Source organism: Pseudopipra pipra, chromosome 26, assembly GCF_036250125.1.
Source record: "Pseudopipra pipra isolate bDixPip1 chromosome 26, bDixPip1.hap1, whole genome shotgun sequence".
In the NCBI taxonomy this organism is placed as follows: domain Eukaryota; kingdom Metazoa; phylum Chordata; class Aves; order Passeriformes; family Pipridae; genus Pseudopipra; species Pseudopipra pipra.
In genome coordinates this window covers 5,043,794-5,063,139 of record NC_087574.1, presented here as the reverse complement: position 1 = coordinate 5,063,139, position 19,346 = coordinate 5,043,794, and the positions used below count along the sequence as shown (strand labels likewise).

Below are 19,346 nucleotides of genomic sequence, written 5' to 3'. Positions count from 1 at the left end.
CACAAAGAAGCTTTAACAAATGACAGTGGAGTTTCTTAATTAAAAAGACAAAATAAATCTACACCGCTGTACATATACACATTACTTACAGTACAAAATCCCAGAGAAATGTCTGCTGTACCCAGCTACGCTCTGCTCATTTCCCTTCCCCTGGAAGCAGCTTCTTTTGGGTCAAATACCAGTGAAATCTGTGAGCAACCAAATAATGGCCACAGATACTCTGAGACTGGCCTAACATCACACCCTGCACACCTGAAATGGTGACAGGATGGACAGGGCTCGTGTGGTTTTATCAAATTCCACGAAATTAACTCACATGTCAATTGGTTCTGCTCTGATTTTTAAGGATTAATAAAAATAGCTGTTTAGCTCTGGCCTATAAAGAGCTCGGTAGTAGGAAGCAGTGACCACCTGGCACAATTTGGTAACAATATACAAAAGTGACACCAGCCAAGGTGGGGAGAGGGAAGGAAAAGCTCTGGTAGGACATTAAAAATGGAGCACAGAGGCTCACGAGTTCCCCAGCCAAGGTCCCACCCACTACAAAAGTATTCCCAGTGCCCCCAGTCCTGAGCACGCCCTGGGCTCAGCACAGAGATCCAGCACCTCTGGGAGCTGGGAAGTGTTCCTGGAGAGAGCAGTGAGGCTGTGCTGGAGGGCTCTCACCTCTGGGAACAAGAGTCCATTTAACTGCTGCACAGGAGCAGAGGGAGAACAAGCCTCATCTCTGCATAAAGTTCTTTTCCAAGGCAGCAGGAGTTCTCTGCAGGGAGTGGATGTTCCTCTTCACACGCTCCTCCAGGGTGGAGGTGGAGGCACTCTCCAGCTTTAAACGGCTGCAGGGAGTTGGAACAGAGGGGAAAAATCAGACTTTTTAAACTGGAAGAGAGGAGGTTTAGATTAGAGATTGGATACTGGGGAAAAATTCCTCCCTCTGAGGGTGGTGAGGGGCTGGAATGGAATTCCCAGAGAAGCTGTGGCTGCCCCTGGATCCCTGGAAGTGTCCAAGGCCAGGTTGGAGCAACCTGGAAGAGTGGAAGGTGTCCCTGCCAGTGGCACTGGATGGGCTTTAAGGTCCCTCCCAACCCAACCCAAACCATCTTGTGCTTCTGTGGTCTGCACTTAAGAACATGTTCTCCTCTGATTAATCTCTAGAGCCTGCAGAATAAAACTGCCATGGGATCTGTCTTGCACCCTCTGGAAGGTGTCACTCCAAATCCTTTTGCCTGCCATGGCTACAAGGGCTGAGTTACCACTAAGTGTGTTTAGGCACTTGCAGGCCTAAGAGTGTTTCAAGCACTTAAAACCAGAAAATTTCTAAATATCTGCATGTGAAACACCACCTGGAGATGGGTGGTTTTTTATTTCTACAGGTTGGCAAAACACAGCTGGTTGCTGTTTCCTGAGTCTGACTGTGTAGGCCATCCCAGAAATAAGCACCTTTTGGGCTAAGAGGAGAATTTGGGAACAGCAGATGTCACCAGTTCTACTGTAAAACACAGTGGAGATGGATCCTACACCATGATCTGCAGCATCCCAAAGCTTGAGGCCCTCACTCAGAAGCTGTGGTCTGGATTTCCCCCGAGTGAGAAGGAGGGAAAAGACTCACTGGAAGAACTTTCCATCCCTGGCGTCGAGTTTCTCCAGCTCCCGCTCCAGCTCCTCCTCCTTCCTGTGTTTCCTGAGGTTGTTTGCTCTCTCCTCTTCCCTCCACTTGGCATTTTCCATCATTTCCTGCCGTTTACGCTCCAGTTCCTCTGGAGAGAGTTTTCTGTTTGGGTAGAAACCACCACTGCTGTCAACAAAGAGCACACCGGGCCCCGTTCCCCTCGTTTTCCATCCCTTAAGACCATGGGACTGTTAAGGCTGGAAAAGACCTTTAAGGTCATCAAGTCCAACCACCAAAGATGACTTATAATGCTCCAAATTAGGGGTATTTAGCATGGTTTTCTCTCTGGTGGCCAACCAACAAAGCTTTTAAATATTCAGCCTCATACATCTAAATATTCAGCTTCACCACGGCCCAGCAAGAGCCTCTTTCCTCCCCCTTTTCAGCCTCCCTGTGTTTAACTGACCTGTAAGATGATGCTGTCGAGGTCCTTTTTGCCTGATGGCAGTGAAACAGAACCTCCTAATTAACAGCCCACGGGACAAAGACACCTCACATTCCTCCCTGCCTGGCAGGAGGGACCGGCGAGCACAGGGATGGGTTTTTGGGAAGGTGTCCAAGGTGTCACGTAACAGCCAAGCCCAGGAGCACCCACTGAGCCCTCGAGGACTCTGTGTCTGACTTTCTGGACACCTGATCTGCTCTGCTGTGGTTCAGACCTGGTTCACAGGCTGCACCCAGCTGGTTCTCAGCCTCCCTCACCTGGTGTAACCCGGGGGGTGCTGGCGCCGGTAGCTCTTTTTGGGGGAAGGGCTCCTGGCTCTCCCCTTCTCCTCCCGACTGCTGTGCCTGCAACCCAAAAAACGCCCCTGTTAGCACAGATCATCACATTTCTGAACATTCCCTGGCTTTATTAGCACATTCTGAAGCCAAGACATCCCCCACAGCTGCAGGGCTGTTACCTGTCCACCCTGCAAACAAATTCTAATGAATCTTAATTATACTTTTTATAAATTTACTTTTTTACTCAGTTCTAATTATTTCATCAGCAAACAGTGAATACTTGCTACCTGATTTTATATGAGTTTAAAAACCAAAATTCTACATCTTTTCTGTATCTATTCTAATTTATAAATTATGAATTCTAATTATAAATTATGAGTCTGAAGAGAACTGGTAGCCCAAATAAAGCAGAGTCACAAGCAATACCCAAAGGGTGTGATTAGAGAGGGTGTCCCAAATGAAGAGTGGGATTGTCCCCTCCAGCAGCTCCCTGGGTGCTCCTGGACAGCTCCTGCCCTTCCCACCTTTCCACCCAGCACTGAGCAACAATGTCAGGACACAAAAGTGGCAGGAGATGGAATTTTGATCCCAGGGAATTTCCCCCCCGAGCCAGGTCACCCCCACTCACTGTTTGCTGTGTTTGGAAGGAGATCCCGAGCCCCTGGAGCCGGATTGCTCCGAGTTCCTCCTGCTGGGATGTCTCTGGGGGGAGCGGGAGGAGCTCCTGGAGCGACCCCGGGGCCTGTGGGGAGCCCTGTCCTGGCCAGGCCCTGGGGAGCTGCGGGACCTGTGGCTCTGCTCTGAGTCTCTCACCTGCAATTCAGAAGGATCTTGGAGGAGAACAGTGGAAGGCCCCAGAGGAGACCTCAGGGAGGGGTGCACGTGTGGTTGGGGTTTATTTCTGTCCCTCCCCAGGTTCCTGTTCACCCCTTGCCTAAAAAAAATGTGTCTAAAAATGTTATTTCTGCCTGATGTTCAGAAGACTAAACAAGGCAGCCGAGCTGAGTGTTGGGAGAGACGAGGGAAGAAACTCCTCCCTGTGAGGGCGGGGAGGTGTTGGAATGGATTTCCCAGAGAAGCTGGGGCTGCCCCATCCCTGGAAGTGTCCAAGGCCAGGTTGGACAGGGCTTGGAGCTTGGGATAGTGGAAGGTGCCCCTGCCCTTGGCAGGGGGTTGGAATTAAATGATCTTTAAGGTCCTTTCCAACCCAAACCATCCCACGATTCCATGGGTAACACTCTGAGAAACTAAACAAACCTTAACTCAAATTCTCAGCAGACAAAAGTCCCACCAGGATCTGAATAATTTTAATTTCAAGGCTTAGATGGCTGCAAATTGAATCTAAAATTCATTAAATCGTGTTCCCCTCATAATCCTCTTCCACTTGGTGCAGCAGATTTGCAGCAAACTCCCAAAACTCTTTGGTTTTCCCTCACTCAGGGCACTGGGATTGGGACACACACATACCTGCAAACCATATCCTGGGACTTTGTAAGGAGCAGGTTTCCAGGAGGAATTGTCCATCCTCTTCTGAGACCTACAGAGAAAACAGAACAGTCCTTTTGGTGAAGATGAACTGCAAGAATATGGGGGTTTTTTTAACATTAAATTATTTTTTATGGCACCTTAACGATGCAAAACCAACGAAGTAACAACACAGGAACATTTAAGCCAATTAAAGACTCAAAGAGAGGACTTGAAAACCAAATAATTTAACGAGGGAACGAGGTATTCTTGCCACAAAACCTCAAAACTTACTTATTTTTGCTTCTCTCCTCCTCACTGCTGGAGCTGTCGCTGCTGGAGCTGCGCCGTCGGTGCTTCTTGTGCTTCTTCTTCTTCTCCTTCTTCTTCTTCTTCTCCTTTTTGTCCAAACTGTTCTGCAGCTGCAGAGCAAAACCCCATCTCCTTGTCAGTCATTATCACCATCCCCACCCCTCAGGGGGCTCAGAATCACAAGGGAAAATCAAAAGTTCTCTGGGGAAAAGCTCCTGGAACAAAACCCGAGGCACCCAACAGGGTCCTCTCTCAAAATTAAAGAGTTTTGGTCAGGAAAGAGCTCAGCAAAACTTGTGATTTCTGAGCCTCCCCCTGGGTCAGTGTGTTCTGTGCAAAGGAACCCTGAGAGGCACCTACCAAAGCTTTGATTTTCTTCATTTTCACGGGGTTGTTCAAAACTTCCCTCTTCTTCTCCTCCTCCCTCTTTCTAAAGCAGGAAAAATAAAAATATCAGTGTTTTCAAACACACAAAATATCACGTTTTCATGAGAAGTGCAAGCTCTAAGAACACATAAAGGATGAATCTGCCCTTTTCTCCTCCATTTAAGGTGCAAAAAGCAGGACAAACAAAGATTTGTTACCATCAACCTGCCTCAAATGCCAGTAAATGCCTGGTGCTTATTTTTAATACATTTGTATTTATATATTTCAATAAATGGGAAAATGTCTCTACACTGTTTATAGGGTAAAGACCTCTTTAAAAACATAAAGATATTTACAAAGTCAAAGACACAAAGTTAAAGAAAGATACAAATTTCAAGACATTTATAAAGTTAAAGACATTTATAAAGTTAAAGACATTTATAAAGACATTTATAAAGACATTTATAAAGACATTTATAAAGACATTTATAAAGTTAAAGACATTTATAAAGACATTTACAAACCAAATCAATTTAAAGATGTATAAAAATGTCTTTCCAGTGTTTAGAAGATAAATATATTTATAAAAATGTAAAGGCATTTATAAAAAATCTATGGGAGTTTATAAACTTGAAAGACATTTATAAAATCCCTAAATTTAAAGACACACACGAAAATGTCTTTTAAGATAAATATTAAGATAAATATGTTTTTAAGATAAATATGTCTTTTAAGATAAATGTTTATAAGATAAATACCTTCATAAAAATGTAAAGGCACTTATAAAAATTGACAGGCACGTCCAAAATTTTTGAATTTAAAGGCATTTCCAAGGTGTATGAATCCAAACACCCATATAAACGTGGCCCTGCAGTGTTTCTAAGCCCCACAGCCCAGCTCCCAGCCAGGACCCCCCTCCCTGGAGCTCCCTCCCAGCACCTGATCATGAACAGAGGGTCCTCCCGGATTTTGTTGGCCATGTCCAGCACGGAGTTGGCCCCAGACTTGGCAAAGATGGATCCTGGCAGCAGCCCAGTCTCACTGGAACACCCTGCCTCCTTGTCCTCGGCCTTCTCGAAGATGAACTTGTCCACAGGGCGCCCCATGAGATATTCCTCCCTGTTCACCATCCCCCCGGGGCCCTGGTACATCCACTCCAGCTTCTCTTCCCTTTTCCTGTTGGAAAAAAAAAAAAACAACCACCAATTTATTTTCCTCCTTGCAGTTCTGAAGGTAGAGTTTAAAGCTTAAAACGTAAGGTTTAAGGTGAATAGAAATGTTTTATTATTATTATTATTGTTATTGTTATTTCCCCAGCACAGAAAGGACATGGAGCTGCTGGAATGAGTCCAGAGGAGGCACCAAGATGATCAGAGGGAGGGAGCAGCTCCTATGAGGAAAGGCTGGGAGAAATGGGATTGTTCAGCCTGGAGAGGAGAAGGTTTAGGGATGACTTAACTGTGGCCTTTCAGTGCCTGGAGGAGCTTCAGGAAAGATGGAGAGGGAGTATTTACAAGGACTTGGAGTGGCAGGACAAGGGGGAAGGGATTCAAAGCGAAGCAAAGTTAGGTTTGGATGGGATATTGGGAAGGAATTCCCCCCTGAGAGGGTGGGGAGGTGGTGGAGTGGATTCTCCAGAGCAGCTGTGGCCGCCCCATCCCATCCCTGGGAGCGCCCAAGGCCAGGCTGGACGGGGCTTGCAGCAACCTGGGCTAGGGGAAGGTGTCCCTGCCCGTGGGGTGGGACTGGATGTGCTCCCAGGTCCCTCCCAGCCCCTCCCACTCATTCCCTGCTCCCCTGCTGCCCAGCCCCTGACCGCAGCGTGCCCATGTCCTCGGCGTAGCGCTGCATCTCCTCGCGCGCCCGCTCCTCCTGCAGCTCCCGCTGCAGCTCCTCGATCTTCCTCCTCTCGGCCTCATGCTTCTGCTCCGCCTTCCACACCTTCTCCACATTGCGCAGGGTCTGGGGGTGCCAGCTCTTCTTCAAGTTCTGGGGGCACGCGGGGACGGGGTTGGGATTGGCACCGAGGGCACAGGGGGATGGGCAGGGAGGCTGAGCCCAGGGAGCTCCAGGGCTGCCTTGGAGCCCCTCTCTGTTCCTCCACGACCCCTCTCAACCCCCATCTTAGTCCCCCATCAGACCCTTCTCAGCCCCCCTCTCCCTCAGACTCCTCTCAGCCCCCCCATGATCCCCCTTACACCCCTCGTCCTCCTCCAGCCCCTCATCCCGCCCCTCAGCCCCTCTGAGCCCCTTCACCCTCCCCCGGCCCCTCATCCCCCACTGGCCCCTCTCAACCCCCTCCAACTCCCCTCAGCTCCCCCTCCCAACCTCCTCAGCCTCTCCCCGATCCCCTCTCAGCCCCCCTCAACCCACTCTGGCCCCTCTAAGCGCCTCCTCCCTTCCCTCAGACCCCACTCAGCCCCCTCCGTTCTCCCTCAATCCCCCCCGACCGCTCTCACCCCCAACCCGCGACCCCCCTCAGCCCCGCCCGTTCCCCCCGTCCCTCTCAGACTCCCCCCATCCCCCGTAAGCCCTTCCCGTCCCCTCTCAGCCCGCTCTTCCCCCCCGGACCCTCACCAGGTCTCCCCCCCCCATCGCGGCCTCCGGGAGAGCGCGTCCCCCGCCGCTACCGGGACCGGAACTGCGTCATCACATCGCGCCGGCGTCCTCAGCGTCACTTCCGGCAGTCGGCAAGATGGCGGCGCTGGGACGGGCAGTGCGAGAGGAGGAGGGAAGGGAAGAACGGTTTGGGTTGGAAAGACCTTAAAGCCCATCCAGCCCCACTCCCAGGGACACCTTCCATAGCCCAGGTTGCTCCAGGCCCCGTCTAACCCGGCCTTGGGCACTTCCAGGGGATTAAGGCAAGATCCGTTTAAGTGAGGCTGGTAGGAGCAATCCCAGAGAAACGCCTGGGGATTAAAGTGAGTAATTCCAGTTGCACAGAAGCCACGGGACAGGTCTGGCAGGGAGCTGTAATTGCGTTAATGTGCAGACGGGAAGGTTTGTGCCTCCGGGTTCGGCAGGGCTTGGGATCTCCCGAGTCAGAGCCTGTGACCTCCTGGGTTAGAACCTGGGAATTCCCATCCCAGGGTGGGTTAGAACCGGGCCCGCCCTGTCCCTTCCCAGGTTAGAACCAGTGACCCCCAGTCTGGGTTAGAGCTGGGGACCCCTCTCCCAAGTTAGAATTAGAACCATTGACTCTCCCACTGTGCGTTAGAATCGGGGACGCCCATCCCAGCACAGATTAGAACTGGGGACCCCCACTCCCAGCCCAGTGACCCCCCCAGCCTGGGGTAGAGCTGCAGTCCCCTGTCCCCAGTTAGAGTCACAACCAGCCCGGCTTGGAACCAGTAACCTCCCAGTCTGCGTTGAACTGGGGACCCCCATCCCATCCCAGGTTAGAACTGGGGACCCCCCAGCCCCACTTAGAACCAGTGACTCCCCCCCTCTGTGTGGAACCGGTGCCCTCCCGGCCCAGCGCGGGTTCGAACCGGTGTCCCCGCTGTCCCCAACCCCCCGCGCTGCCCCTGCGCCACCTTTTCCCGCCTCGCCCCCTCCCGCCCCCCCCGGCCCCGCCCCGGGGGCGGCTCAGGGGCAGCGCCACCGCCCGCGGGACCCGGGGCCGCGGGTTCGAGCCCCGGGGGCACCCACACACCGACCTGTGTCATCCCAGCCTCGGCTGCCCCCGGGGAACGTCCCAGCACCGCTGGAAACGTGTCATCCACTGGTCAAATCAGGGGTAATTCACTGGTTAACCCGGGGGTAATTTACTGGTTAAATCAGGGGTAATTACTCCGACAGGAAGAACTGGAGCAGCAGCTGTGGAGCTGAGCCTGTGGAGTTGAGCTCTCCATGTCCTCCATGTGGACATGGAGAGCAGAGAGGAAAGGTCAAAACCTGCTCTCATGCTTGGCAAAACATCATCAAGTGATTCCCAAGGCCTCAGAGGGGTAAGGGGGTGTCTCTGTGGGCTGTGTGTGAGGAGGATGTGGGAGAAAAAAGAAGGGTGAGAAGGGACCAAAAAGGGGGCACCTGGAGTTGAACCAGGGACCTCTTGATCTGCAGTCAAATGCTCTACCACTGAGCTATACCCCCCTGACCCTGCACCTGCACAGGGGGATTTTAAAATGTTTATGGAGACAGACAAGTTTGGAGGGCCATGGTTTGCATTCCTTTACTCAACAGCCCCCTGTGCACCTTAAAGGACCTGCCACAGCCTGGACAGCCAGTTAAACAGCAGAAATTATGCCAAATATCATCAATTCTGTAAATGTGAGTACTACAGAGAATTAACAACAGACAGAAGTACAAACAAACTCAGCAGTTCCTCAGTGCACAACCCCTGCCCCTTCCCAACTGGGCCTCACTTCCTTCAATCCCAAAGCTCCCAACCAACATTCAGTGCACAGCACAAACTCCCACATCCAGCAAGAGCTCCCCACCTTCTTCCTGGGAAACATTTTGGCCAAAGGAAGAGAAAAAATGAAGGGAAAAGAGAGGGGGCACCTGGAGTTGAACCAGGGACCTCTTGATCTGCAGTCAAATGCTCTACCACTGAGCTATACCCCCCTGGGGCTGCACCTGAACAAAGGGATTTAAAAACATTTATGAAGAGAAACACATTTCTGTGTCCACTGCTTGGGCTCTTTTACTCAACAGCCCCCTGCACCCTGCCTGTCAAAGGCTGTACAGGGAGTTAAACAGGAGAAATGATGGGAAATATGGTCAGTTCTGGGAAATATTGTCAGTTTTGGTAAATATAGAGTTAGGAACAGAGAAAGGCACACACAAACAGTGAGTAGTTACTCACACAGGGCACAGCTCCTGGAGCTTCCCAGGAGTCAGGGCCTTGGAACCTTCAAAGATGGAGCTCAGAACCACATGGAGAGAACAGCACAAGCTGCCAGATTCAGGAAGGGGCTCTCCAGCTTCTTTCTGGGAAAGATTTTGGCAAAATAAAGGCTGAAGGAGAGGAAAAGAGGGGGCACCTGGAGTTGAACCAGGGACCTCTTGATCTGCAGTCAAATGCTCTACCACTGAGCTATACCCCCTTGGTGCAGAATGTGCACAGGGATATTTTAAAATGTTTATGGAGACAGACAAGTTTTGATATCTATGGTTTGTATTCCTTTATTTGACAGCCCCCTGTGCACCTTAAAGGACCTGCCACAGGCTCTACAGCCAGTTAAACAGAAGAAATGATGCCAAATATTATCAATTCTGCTAAATGGGAGTACTGCAGAGAATTAACAACAGACAAAACAAGCTCAGCAGTTCCTCAGTGCACAACCCCTGCCCCTTCCCAACAGGGCCTCATTTCCTTCAATCCCAAGGCTCCCAACCAACATTCAGTGCACAGCACAAACTCCCACATCCAACAAGAGCTCCCCACCTTCTCCCTGGGAAACATTTTGGCCAAAGGAAGAGAAAAAAATGAAGGGAAAAGAGAAGGGAGCACCTGGAGTTGAACCAGGGACCTCTTGATCTGCAGTCAAATGCTCTACCACTGAGCTATACCCCCCTTGGTGCAGGGTGTGCACAGGTAGATACAAAAAACATTTATTTGGAAAGAAACAAGTTTTTTCTGTCTGTGGGTCGGATTCTTTTTCTTGCAAGCTCCCTTTGTGTGCCTGCCAAAGGGAGTTAAATACCATAAATTGTGATAAATGTGATCACTGCAGAAAATGAAGAACAGAGGAAGGCCCAGACAGTGAGAAGTTGCTCACACAGGGCACAACCTCTGGAGTTTCCCCATAGTCAGAGCCACGATACCTTTGAAGCTGAAGCTCAGAACCAAGGTTGAGTGCACAGAACAAACTCCCAGATCCACCAAGAGCTCCCCAGCTTCCTCCTGGGAAAGATTTTGGCCAAAGGAAGAGAAAAAAATGAAGGGAAAAGAGAGGGGGCACCTGGAGTTGAACCAGGGACCTCTTGATCTGCAGTCAAATGCTCTACCACTGAGCTATACCCCCTGCTTCCAGCCAGCATTCCCAGCAGGAATCTCCCTGCTAATTGCCATCCCAGCAAAACTGCTAATTAATCCCAGGGCAGAAAAGCAGGTTCTCAAAGAAATACTCATCCCTCTCCTTGGGAACACTGTGCAGAGGCTCCTCTGCCCTGCTGGGGGTCACCTGCAGCCTGCAACCAGCACAAGAGCTCTGGGGGGGAAATGTGGGGATGGAGAGCTCCAAACCAAATCCTGGGGGATGAAAAGAAGGGGAAAAAAAAAATAAAAGGGGAGGGGGCACCCGGATTTGAACCGGGGACCTCTTGATCTGCAGTCAAATGCTCTGCCCCTGAGCTATACCCCCGTGAGGGAGGCAGGGCCAGGGAGGCTCCTTGTGGGCAGTGACACGGCCACATTCCAGGGCTGCTCCCACACCTCAGCCCTGCCACATTCCAGGGCTGCTCCCACACCTCAGCCCTGCCACATTCCAGGGCTGCTCCCACACCTCAGCCCTGCCACAGTCCAGGGCTGCTCCCACACCTCAGCCCTGCCACATTCCCAGGGCTGCTCCCACCCCTCAGCCCTGACACATCCCAGGGCTGCTCCCACACCTCAGCCCTGCCACAGTCCAGGGCTGCTCCCACACCTCAGCCCTGCCACATCCCAGGGCTGCTCCCACACCTCATCCCTGCCATGTTCCAGGGCTGCTCCCACGTTCCAGGGCTGCTCCCACATCCCAGGGCTGCTCCCACACCTCAGCCCTGCCAAGTCCCAGGGCTGCTCCCACATCCCGGGGCTGCTCCCACATCCCGGGGCTGCTCCCACATCCCGGGGCTGCTCCCACACCTCATCCCTGCCACATTCCAGGGCTGCTCCCACCCTGCTCCTCCTTCCACCCCAAACCCCAGCCTGGGGCTCTCACCACCCTCCCAGCCAGCCCTTGAGGGTCAAGCTAATGAATTCCCACTTAATTTCCTCTAAAACACAAGGAAAAATAATGTCCTTCCCCATAATACGTGGTGGCATTAAGAATGACAGGGCAACCCCCAATATATTGCCCAAGATCTTCCTAATTCAGATTTTTTTTTTTATTATCCTTGGAAACTGCACTTTTTTTACATTAGTTTCCTTTAACTTGTCCTGGTTTAAACCCAGCCAGCAGTCAAGCCCCATGCAGCTGCTCACTCACTCCCCCAACCAGCAGGATCCAGGACAGAATTGGAAGGGTAAAAAGCTGGAAAACTCATGGGTTGAAATATAGTTAGTTTTAGTTAAGCAGAGAAAGCAAAACAAGGAATTAATTCACTGCTTCCCACGGGCAGGCAGGACTTCAGCCACAAAAACATCCCCTCCCAAAAAAATTAAACCCAAAATGTTTTAATCCAAGAATCCAAGGCCATGGAAAGAAGAAAACCAGAAACGTGGCTGTTAAAGCATCAGGGGGGAACAAGTTTGTTCCTTAGGCTTGAGCAGGTCCCTGCATCTCCAGGGGGAGTGGCAAGGAACACTTTTTGGGCCACGGGATTTTGCAGGTTCGTGGTTAGGCCAGAGAGATGGTTAAAAAGAAAAAAAGAAAATCAAAAAATCAGTTAAAAAATTCCCAAACCAGTCAGTGCAAGGCCCTGTTGGTTTGTCCCATCATTCCCCTGGGTTTGTGCTTCCAAATCTGTGAGGCTTCACTCTGTTTCCCCACCCTCCCTGCACTGAAACCCCGGGAATGGCACCAGGAATTGCACAAAAACATCAGGAATCTCCAAGCAGAGGGAAAGAAAGGCACTGTGCTGAGGGAAAATGCCCTTAGTGCCAGGGCAGATGGAGGCAGGAATTGCAGCCAGACCTGGGAGCAGCCCCTGTTTCAGGGTGGGTTTTCCAGGGCACCAGGGCCCAAAACCAGGACAGTCACTGGTGAGCCCAGGGATGAGACATTTTCACCCAAACCACTCTTCCCTCTGCTCCAGAAACACCAGGAAAACCACAGCCTGTCTGTGGACATACCTCCCCACTCTGCTCCTGAAGCCTCTGGAGCTGATCCTGGAAGCTCAGCTCAGACCTTCCACGTGGAATTGGCATCGAGGGTTCAGCAGCTCCTGCTTCAGCCGCTCCCTCGGATGACAGGAGTGGCCTCCACGTGTCCTGAGGGACATTCCTCAGATCCCACTGCCCACCAGGACCTGCAGCTCATGGGGCAGCTGTTTCGGGCAGTATTTCTCCCCCACAGTATCTCTGAGTAGTTAAAATTATCCCTAAGCAGTTAAAATTGCCAATTCTGGAAGAAAATTCCAGAAACTCTACAGTTTTGAGAGCTCCTGCACAAAGGCAGGGCTCCCACAGACCCCTCCCAGCTCCTGTCTGTGCACACCCACTGGATCAATTCACTGCTGCTAAAATTTAAGCCATTCCAGGTGTTTTTCCAGCAGGGCAAGAACCTGCCCGAAAAACAGACTTAAGATATAAAAAGCCCCCAAATCCCGTTTTCCTGCTGAAACACACAAGGAGCTCCATAAAAATCCTTCCCAGCACCACCTCCCTTCTTCCAGCACCTTTGGCAAGAAACACAGCACGGAGTTGGGTACAAGGCCTTTTATTTGCTGCCTCTGCAGAGGCTCAGGGGGAGGCTCAGGCGATGCTCCCGGCGTTGGAGGCGATCCTGGGCCACAGATCCGCACATTCCTTGGCCACGGGGCCTGTGATTGCTGAGCCTGGAAAACAGGGATAACAGAGCATCAGTTCTGCCCTGGGAGGGGGGAATGGAATTCCCAGAGAAGCCGTGGCTGCCCCATCCCTGAAGTGTTCGAGGTTAGACAGGGAAGGAGTCCCTGGGGGTGGAAGGATGAGCTTTAAGGTCCCTTCCAACCCAAACCATTCTGGAATTCCACGATTAAAGGGCACAGATGGTCCAGGGCTGCATTTCCCACTCTCTGAGTGGAACCTGGGTCCTCTCCCTCAGGAAAGCTCGGCCCTGTGGCAATGCCCCCCTCCCCACATTCCCAGTGGGAACCCACACGATTCCAACCCTCACCTTTCATTTCTCCTTTGTTATTTACAATCACTCCTGCGTTGTCTTCGAAGTAGAGGAACACCCCGTCTTTCCTCCTGTAGGATTTCCGCTGCCGGATCACCACGGCCGGGTGCACTGGGAAGGGAAAGGAGCAGCTCAGGGTCACAGACCTTGGGATAAACACTCCAGGGGGATGTCCCTCAGGAGCTGCTCTGCTGCAGCATCAAACCCAAGGCACAAACTTGGGGTGTTCTTTAACTTTACATCTCACATTTGTGGTGTTCCACTAAGAAGAGGTTTGGTTTGTGGTCAACAGTCCCCTTAAAACTGAGCGTGTGACACTCAGAGCTGTGTCTACACCTGGATGATCCACTGTTTTCCCACCTTCCCACCTTTATTTCTAAATAAGCCATTAATTCACAAACAATATTCAGCAAAAACTCCTCTGGAGCGGGAGCAAACCTGTTCCCTGCCCATGGCAGGGGGTGGGACTGGATGGGCTTTGAGGTTCCTTCCCCCCCAAACCATTCCAGGATTCCATGATCCAACTTCACAGATCCATGCAAAATTGCTCCTCTTTTATAGATGGAGAAATGGACTCAGCAGAGGGTTTTGGGAAGGAATTCCTCCCTGTGAGGGTGGTGAGGGACTGGAATGGAACTCCCAGAGCAGCTGTGGCTGCCCCATCCCTGGAAGTGTCCAAGGCCAGGTTGAGCAACCTGGGCTAGTGGAAGATGTCCCTGCCCATGGCAGGGGTGGGAATGAACTGGATCATCTCCAAGGTTCCTTCCCACCCACCCTATTCCATGACCCCAAGCCCAGCTGTCCCACCACTGATTGAAATCAGCAGCACGAGCTGCCACTTCACCCAAAAGCGGCGCCTTTGCTCTGCCCTTCCACGACAACTCCCTGAGCCACGGCACAGACCCAACGAGTGCTTTTCAGAAGGGGGGGGGAGGAGGAGACACTCCGGGGCCTTTGTCCCCCGCTTTCCACGACAGGAACGGTGGGACTCACCCTTCTTCCTCAGCTCAGGCTTGCCCTTCTTCACCGTGGCCATCACCATGTCTCCCACGCCGGCCGCCGGCAGCCGGTTCAGCCGGCCCTTGATGCCCTTCACGGAGATGATGTACAGGTTCTTGGCCCCTGTGGAGAGCAGCACTCCCATTGTTCCAGAAAGGTGTTATCCCAGGACATCCAGCTTCACTGAAGGGACACCCACTGCTGTCTCCTCCCGCTGAGCCAAAGGCACAGCAAGGGCTTTTTGATGGAAAACCGGGCTTTGGGAATTCACTCAACACCTGGTCACCCTCTGCGTTACCCCGGGGGGCTCCTTCCTCCCCGATTTCAAGGGGATTCCTTCCCGCGGGGCTCCCCCAGTTCCAGGGGTGGTCCCTCGATTCCAGGGGGTGTCCTTCCCACCAGACTCTCCTGATTCCAGGGGGACTCCTTCCTGCAGGGCTCCCCCATTCCAGAGGGCTCCTTTTCCCGCTAGGTCCCCAGTGGGACTCCCCCGTCTCCACGAGGCTCATTCCCGAGGGTCTCTACCGGTTCCAGAGGGGCTCCTTCCTTCAGGGTCCCCCCGGTTCCAGGGAGTATGTCCCGGTTCTAGACGGGTTCCTTCCCACTGGCCCCCACCACAGTTCCAATGGGGTTCCCCCGGCTGGAGGGGGGCTCTTTCCTACTGGAACTGGCTCCCCCGGTTCCAGGGGGTCTCCCCGGCTCCCAGAGGTCCCTTTCCCGCTGCCGCCCCCTCGGTCCCAGCCCCAGCCCGCCGCTCACCCGTGTTGTCGGCGCAGTTGATCACAGCCCCCACCGGGAGACCCAGGGAGATGCGGAACTTGGCCCCGGACGAACCTCCGCGTCCTGCGGGTCGAGAAGAGCGTTAACCCGCGGGCAAGGCCCGATCAGGGCCCCGGGCAGCGGGGGCGGCCACACCGCCCGCGCCATCCGCGCCCAGCGCCTCTTGCCCGCGTCCCCTCTCCGCCGCAGCGGCCATGGGGACCCCGGAGCGGGCCGTCGGGACGCGGGAGGGCGCTGGCCGTGCCGGGATGGCGGCGGATGGAGCCGGATAGTGCCGGAGCCGGCCCGGGCCTCACCTCGCTTCGACATCTTGGCGCCGGAAGAGGCGGCACCAGTCACGTGACGCGCCCGCCCCGCCCCGGGGCTGAGGGAGGGGGGAACAGCGCCCCCTGCAGGCGGCGGGGAACGCCGCGCCCTCACACAACCCCGGCACCGGGAAAACCGGGATAAAACCGGGATAAAACAACCACGCCACAGAATCACAGTCAACCAGAGTAGAAAAGACCTCTGAGATGATCCAGTCCACCCTGTCACCCAATGAGGACTTGGCATTGACTGAACACGAGCCAGGGGTGCCCGGGTGGCCAAGGAGGCCAATGGATCCTGGCCTGGATCGGGAAGAGCGTGGCCCAGCAGGAGCAGGGAGGGGATTCTGCCCCTGTGCTGGGCACTGGTGAGGCCACACCTCGAGTGCTGTGCCCAGCTCTGAGCCCTCAATTCGGGAAGGACATGGAGGGGCTGGAGCACAAATCCTGTGAGGAGCAGCTGAGGGAGCTGGGGGGGCTCAGCCTGGAGAAAAGGAGGCTCAGGGGGGACCATCTCACTCTCTTACAACTCCCTGACAGGAGCAGGGAGCCAGGGAAGGATCAGGCTCTGCTCCCAGGGCACCAGCACTAGGACAAGAGGATCTTAAGTTCTGCCAGGAGAGGTTTAGGGTGGACATTGGGAAGAAGTTCTTCACAGAGAGAGTGACTGGGCACTGGAATGGGACACTGGGCATTGGAATGGGCTGCCCAGGGAGGTGGTGGGGTCACCAATCCCTGAGGGTGTTTAGGAAGAGCCTGGATGTGGCATCAGTGCCACGGTCTGGGTGATGAGGTGGGGTCACGGGTTGGACTGGGTGATCTCAAGGTCTTTTCCAACCTGGCTGATTCCATGATTCTGTGACCTCAAGGGATGGGTGACCCCACCACCTCCCTGGGCAGCCCATTCCAACGCCCGGTGTCCCATTCCAAAGCCTGATCGCTCTCTCTGTAAAGAAATTCTTCCTAAAATCCAACCTAAACCTCCCCTGGCGCAGCTTAAGCCTGCGTCCTCGTGTCCTATTGCCCGGGAGCAGAGCCTGATGCCCCCATGGCTCCCTGCTCCTGTTGTAGAGAGTTGTAGACAGTGAGAAGGTCCCCCCGAGCCTCCTTTTCTCCAGGCTGAGCCCCCCCAGCTCCCTCACGGACTTGTGCTCCCGACCCTTCTTTGCACCAGCACCTTAAATTAAAGAGCCCAGAACTGCACGCAGCGCTCGGGGCGCAATAATTCGGGGCGAGAACCGCCTGAAAAAGGGGAAAAATAATTAAAAACGGAAAACAAGGGGGCACCCGGATTTGAACCGGGGACCTCTTGATCTGCAGTCAAATGCTCTGCCACTGAGCTATACCCCCGCCTGCTCAAAATGGCCGCCGGGCGCTGCTTTCCCCTCACGTTCCACGCCCCGCGCGGCCTCCCCCCGTTCCACGCGCGGGCGCTCCGCCCGCGCGTGGAACGGGGGGAGGCCGCGCGGGGCGTGCGGGCTCGGGATCCTCCTGCCTCATCCCCCCCCCCCGGGAAATCCTCAAAAAAAATCGGGTGGTAAAATTAAAATTCGCAATTCCAGGGGGCACCCGGATTTGAACCGGGGACCTCTTGATCTGCAGTCAAATGCTCTACCACTGAGCTATACCCCCCTACGCTCCTCCCGTCCGCTAGGGGGTCCCTCTGCCCAGGGAAGGTGGGAAGTCCCCGGGTTCGAATCCCGCCTCGGCCCAAACATCGTTATTTCGCATTTTTCACCCCCTTTTTAGCCTTTTTTTTTTTTTTCCCGTGAATATTTAAGCTCGGCGGCGCCCGGCGCGTAAGAAGAGGGACGGTTCGCGTAAGAGGACGGGCCTGACGCGCGGGCGCCCCTCCCCCGCTCCCGGTCCCTCCCACTTCCCCCTCCTTTTTTTTTTTCCTCCCTCCACACCCCCCACCCCTTCCCGACTATTTAAAGTCGCGACATCGCGGGCGGCGGCTCAGAAAGAAGAAGAGGAGGAAGAAGGAGCAGCGGAGGAGGGTGGGAGCGAGTTTTTTTCCCTCCCCCTCCACGCGAGTTTTCAGCCATGAATCCCAATTGTGCGCGCTGCGGGAAGATCGTGTATCCCACGGAGAAGGTGAACTGCTTGGATAAGGTGAGTTTTGGGGGGGACAGGGGGTCGCACGTGGATGGATTCGGGAGGGTTTTTCCTATGGAGTTGCCTCTGGGTGGGATGGTTCCCTCCGCCCCAACCCCCATTCCCGGGGGGGTGTTTCCATAGGGTCGCATCCCTGTGGAATCTCGTTGTCCCGGGGGTCCCCACGCTCCTTCGAGGTCTCGGGGGGTTCCGGGGGGTGGCAATTCCTTGTGCTGCTCCAGGGGACGTGGTTCTCCGCCATCCCACATTCCCGGGGGGAATTCAACGCTGCCCCCTCTGGACTCCCTTTTCCAGGGATATTTCCACGCTGCCCCTTCAGGACCCCCTTTTCCAGGGAATATTTCTACAGTGCCTCTTCAGGACCCCCTTTTCCAGGGAATATTTCTACAGTGCCTCTTCAGGACCCCCTTTTCCAGGGAATATTTCTACAGTGCCTCTTCAGGACCCCCTTTTCCAGGGAATATTTCCACAGTGCCCCTTCAGGCCCCCCTTTTCCAGGGAATATTTCCACGCTGCCCCTTCAGGCCCCCCTTTTCCGGGGGTATTTCCACCGAGTCTTGGAGGTCACATCATTGTGGGACCCCATTGTCCCGGGGGGTCCCCCACGCTCTTTCCAGCCCTGGGGAGCACCAGGGAATGTGGTTCTTCCCCCCCCCCATCCTTTTCCCGGTGATATCCCCACGGGACCCCCGTTCCCGGCGGCGTTTCCACGCTGCCCACCCGAATCCCGGGGGGATCACGTCCCTCTGGGACCCCATTAATCCCGTGGGTCCCCCACACTCCTCCCAGCCCTGGGGGGCTGCTGGAGGTGGCACTTCTTGTGCTGGGCGACGTGGATGGAGCCCTTTTCCCAGGGTTCTCCAGTGGCATCCAGGACTTTCCCTTGTATATCAAATTGATATATTTACTGTAATATCTCTAATTAAAAGGCAGCACATCCCTGTGCCTGCGGAGGCCGAAGGAAAGCAACAGTTAATGCTTCCCTGGAGCTGGGAACATCATCTGGTTTCCATTATCCAGCTTTTTCCCCTTTTATTTTTTTTTTCCCCAAATCTTCCATCCCAATTGATACTTCCCTGTTCCAATCCCCGGGCTGCCTCCTTTAACATGGAGTATCCCTTTTTCTGGGTATTTTCCCATCAAAAGCCAAAGCTCTGGGCTGGAGGTGAGGAAGGTGGTGGTGGGTCTCCATTCCCTGTGCTGTTCCCAGGGGATTTACTTCCCAACTAACCCATCCTGGAGAGCTGAGCTGTTCTCCTCCTCCCCCTCCTCTCCCAGGCTTCTGGGACGACCAGTTTAGGGACTAAAAAAAGTAACTGGAAGAATGCTGGGCTCTCCAGCGACATTCCTGAGCTTTGCAGACCCTGGTGCTGACATTTTTAAGGGATGATGTTTCCTCCTGGGGCTGGGAATGGCTCGGAGCTGAACTGTCACCCCTGTGTCCTGGGTTTTGGGGGCAGTGAGTGGCTCAGCCTCCTGGAGCCTGGGCTGGCCTCCAGTAGCTGCAGGATGTTGGGATTGGGGATAATTGGAAGGGGGGTGGGGTTGTGGATCACTGGAAAGGGAAGGGGGTTATTGGGATTGTGGATATTCGGAAGGCAAGGGGGGATGATCCGTCACTTCCTCCTGCTCAGACACTGT

At 53.8% G+C, this 19,346-nt stretch overlaps 3 protein-coding genes, 1 long non-coding RNA gene and 9 other non-coding genes across 13 annotated transcripts in view; 2 read left to right on the top strand and 11 right to left on the bottom strand.

Moving 5' to 3' along the window:
* Positions 1-11: 11 nt before the first annotated feature.
* Positions 12-7,217, bottom strand: CWC25 (CWC25 spliceosome associated protein homolog). The gene is made up of 10 exons (XM_064636872.1): positions 7,112-7,217; positions 6,351-6,523; positions 5,474-5,710; positions 4,529-4,598; positions 4,151-4,278; positions 3,860-3,929; positions 3,021-3,205; positions 2,372-2,458; positions 1,610-1,771; positions 12-836 (listed from the first exon to the last, which is right to left on the bottom strand). Exons 1-10 carry the CDS (start codon positions 7,127-7,129, stop codon positions 722-724), a joined length of 1,245 nt encoding a protein of 414 aa, XP_064492942.1. The 5' UTR covers positions 7,130-7,217; the 3' UTR covers positions 12-721.
* LOC135403153 (uncharacterized) lies at positions 7,213-11,183 on the top strand. Its single transcript, XR_010425316.1, has 3 exons — positions 7,213-7,455; positions 8,336-8,484; positions 8,720-11,183. It is a non-coding gene; the product is annotated as an uncharacterized LOC135403153 (long non-coding RNA).
* TRNAC-GCA (transfer RNA cysteine (anticodon GCA)) lies at positions 8,558-8,629 on the bottom strand. The gene has a single exon. It is a non-coding gene; the product is annotated as a tRNA-Cys (tRNA).
* Positions 9,032-9,103, bottom strand: TRNAC-GCA (transfer RNA cysteine (anticodon GCA)). Its single transcript has one exon. It is a non-coding gene; the product is annotated as a tRNA-Cys (tRNA).
* TRNAC-GCA (transfer RNA cysteine (anticodon GCA)) lies at positions 9,514-9,585 on the bottom strand. Its single transcript has one exon. It is a non-coding gene; the product is annotated as a tRNA-Cys (tRNA).
* On the bottom strand, positions 9,984-10,055 carry TRNAC-GCA (transfer RNA cysteine (anticodon GCA)). Its single transcript has one exon. It is a non-coding gene; the product is annotated as a tRNA-Cys (tRNA).
* TRNAC-GCA (transfer RNA cysteine (anticodon GCA)) lies at positions 10,435-10,506 on the bottom strand. Its single transcript has one exon. It is a non-coding gene; the product is annotated as a tRNA-Cys (tRNA).
* On the bottom strand, positions 10,774-10,845 carry TRNAC-GCA (transfer RNA cysteine (anticodon GCA)). The gene has a single exon. It is a non-coding gene; the product is annotated as a tRNA-Cys (tRNA).
* Positions 11,184-13,046: 1,863 nt separating the features above from the next.
* Positions 13,047-15,677, bottom strand: RPL23 (ribosomal protein L23). The gene is made up of 5 exons (XM_064636878.1): positions 15,579-15,677; positions 15,262-15,345; positions 14,497-14,625; positions 13,501-13,614; positions 13,047-13,180 (listed from the first exon to the last, which is right to left on the bottom strand). Exons 1-5 carry the CDS (start codon positions 15,589-15,591, stop codon positions 13,098-13,100), a joined length of 423 nt encoding a protein of 140 aa, XP_064492948.1. The 5' UTR covers positions 15,592-15,677; the 3' UTR covers positions 13,047-13,097.
* Positions 14,300-14,430, bottom strand: LOC135403190 (small nucleolar RNA SNORA21). The gene has a single exon (XR_010425326.1). It is a non-coding gene; the product is annotated as a small nucleolar RNA SNORA21 (small nucleolar RNA).
* A 1,188-nt stretch (positions 15,678-16,865) lies between the features above and the next one.
* Positions 16,866-16,937, bottom strand: TRNAC-GCA (transfer RNA cysteine (anticodon GCA)). Its single transcript has one exon. It is a non-coding gene; the product is annotated as a tRNA-Cys (tRNA).
* Positions 16,938-17,147: 210 nt separating this feature from the next.
* Positions 17,148-17,219, bottom strand: TRNAC-GCA (transfer RNA cysteine (anticodon GCA)). The gene has a single exon. It is a non-coding gene; the product is annotated as a tRNA-Cys (tRNA).
* Positions 17,220-17,534: 315 nt separating this feature from the next.
* Positions 17,535-19,346, top strand: part of LASP1 (LIM and SH3 protein 1) — a 32,929-nt gene continuing 31,117 nt past the window's right edge. The window contains exon 1 of the mRNA XM_064636876.1: positions 17,535-17,702. Within this exon, the coding sequence (XP_064492946.1) occupies positions 17,634-17,702 (69 nt within the window). The 5' untranslated portion in view covers positions 17,535-17,633. The remainder of the gene's footprint in view (positions 17,703-19,346) is intronic.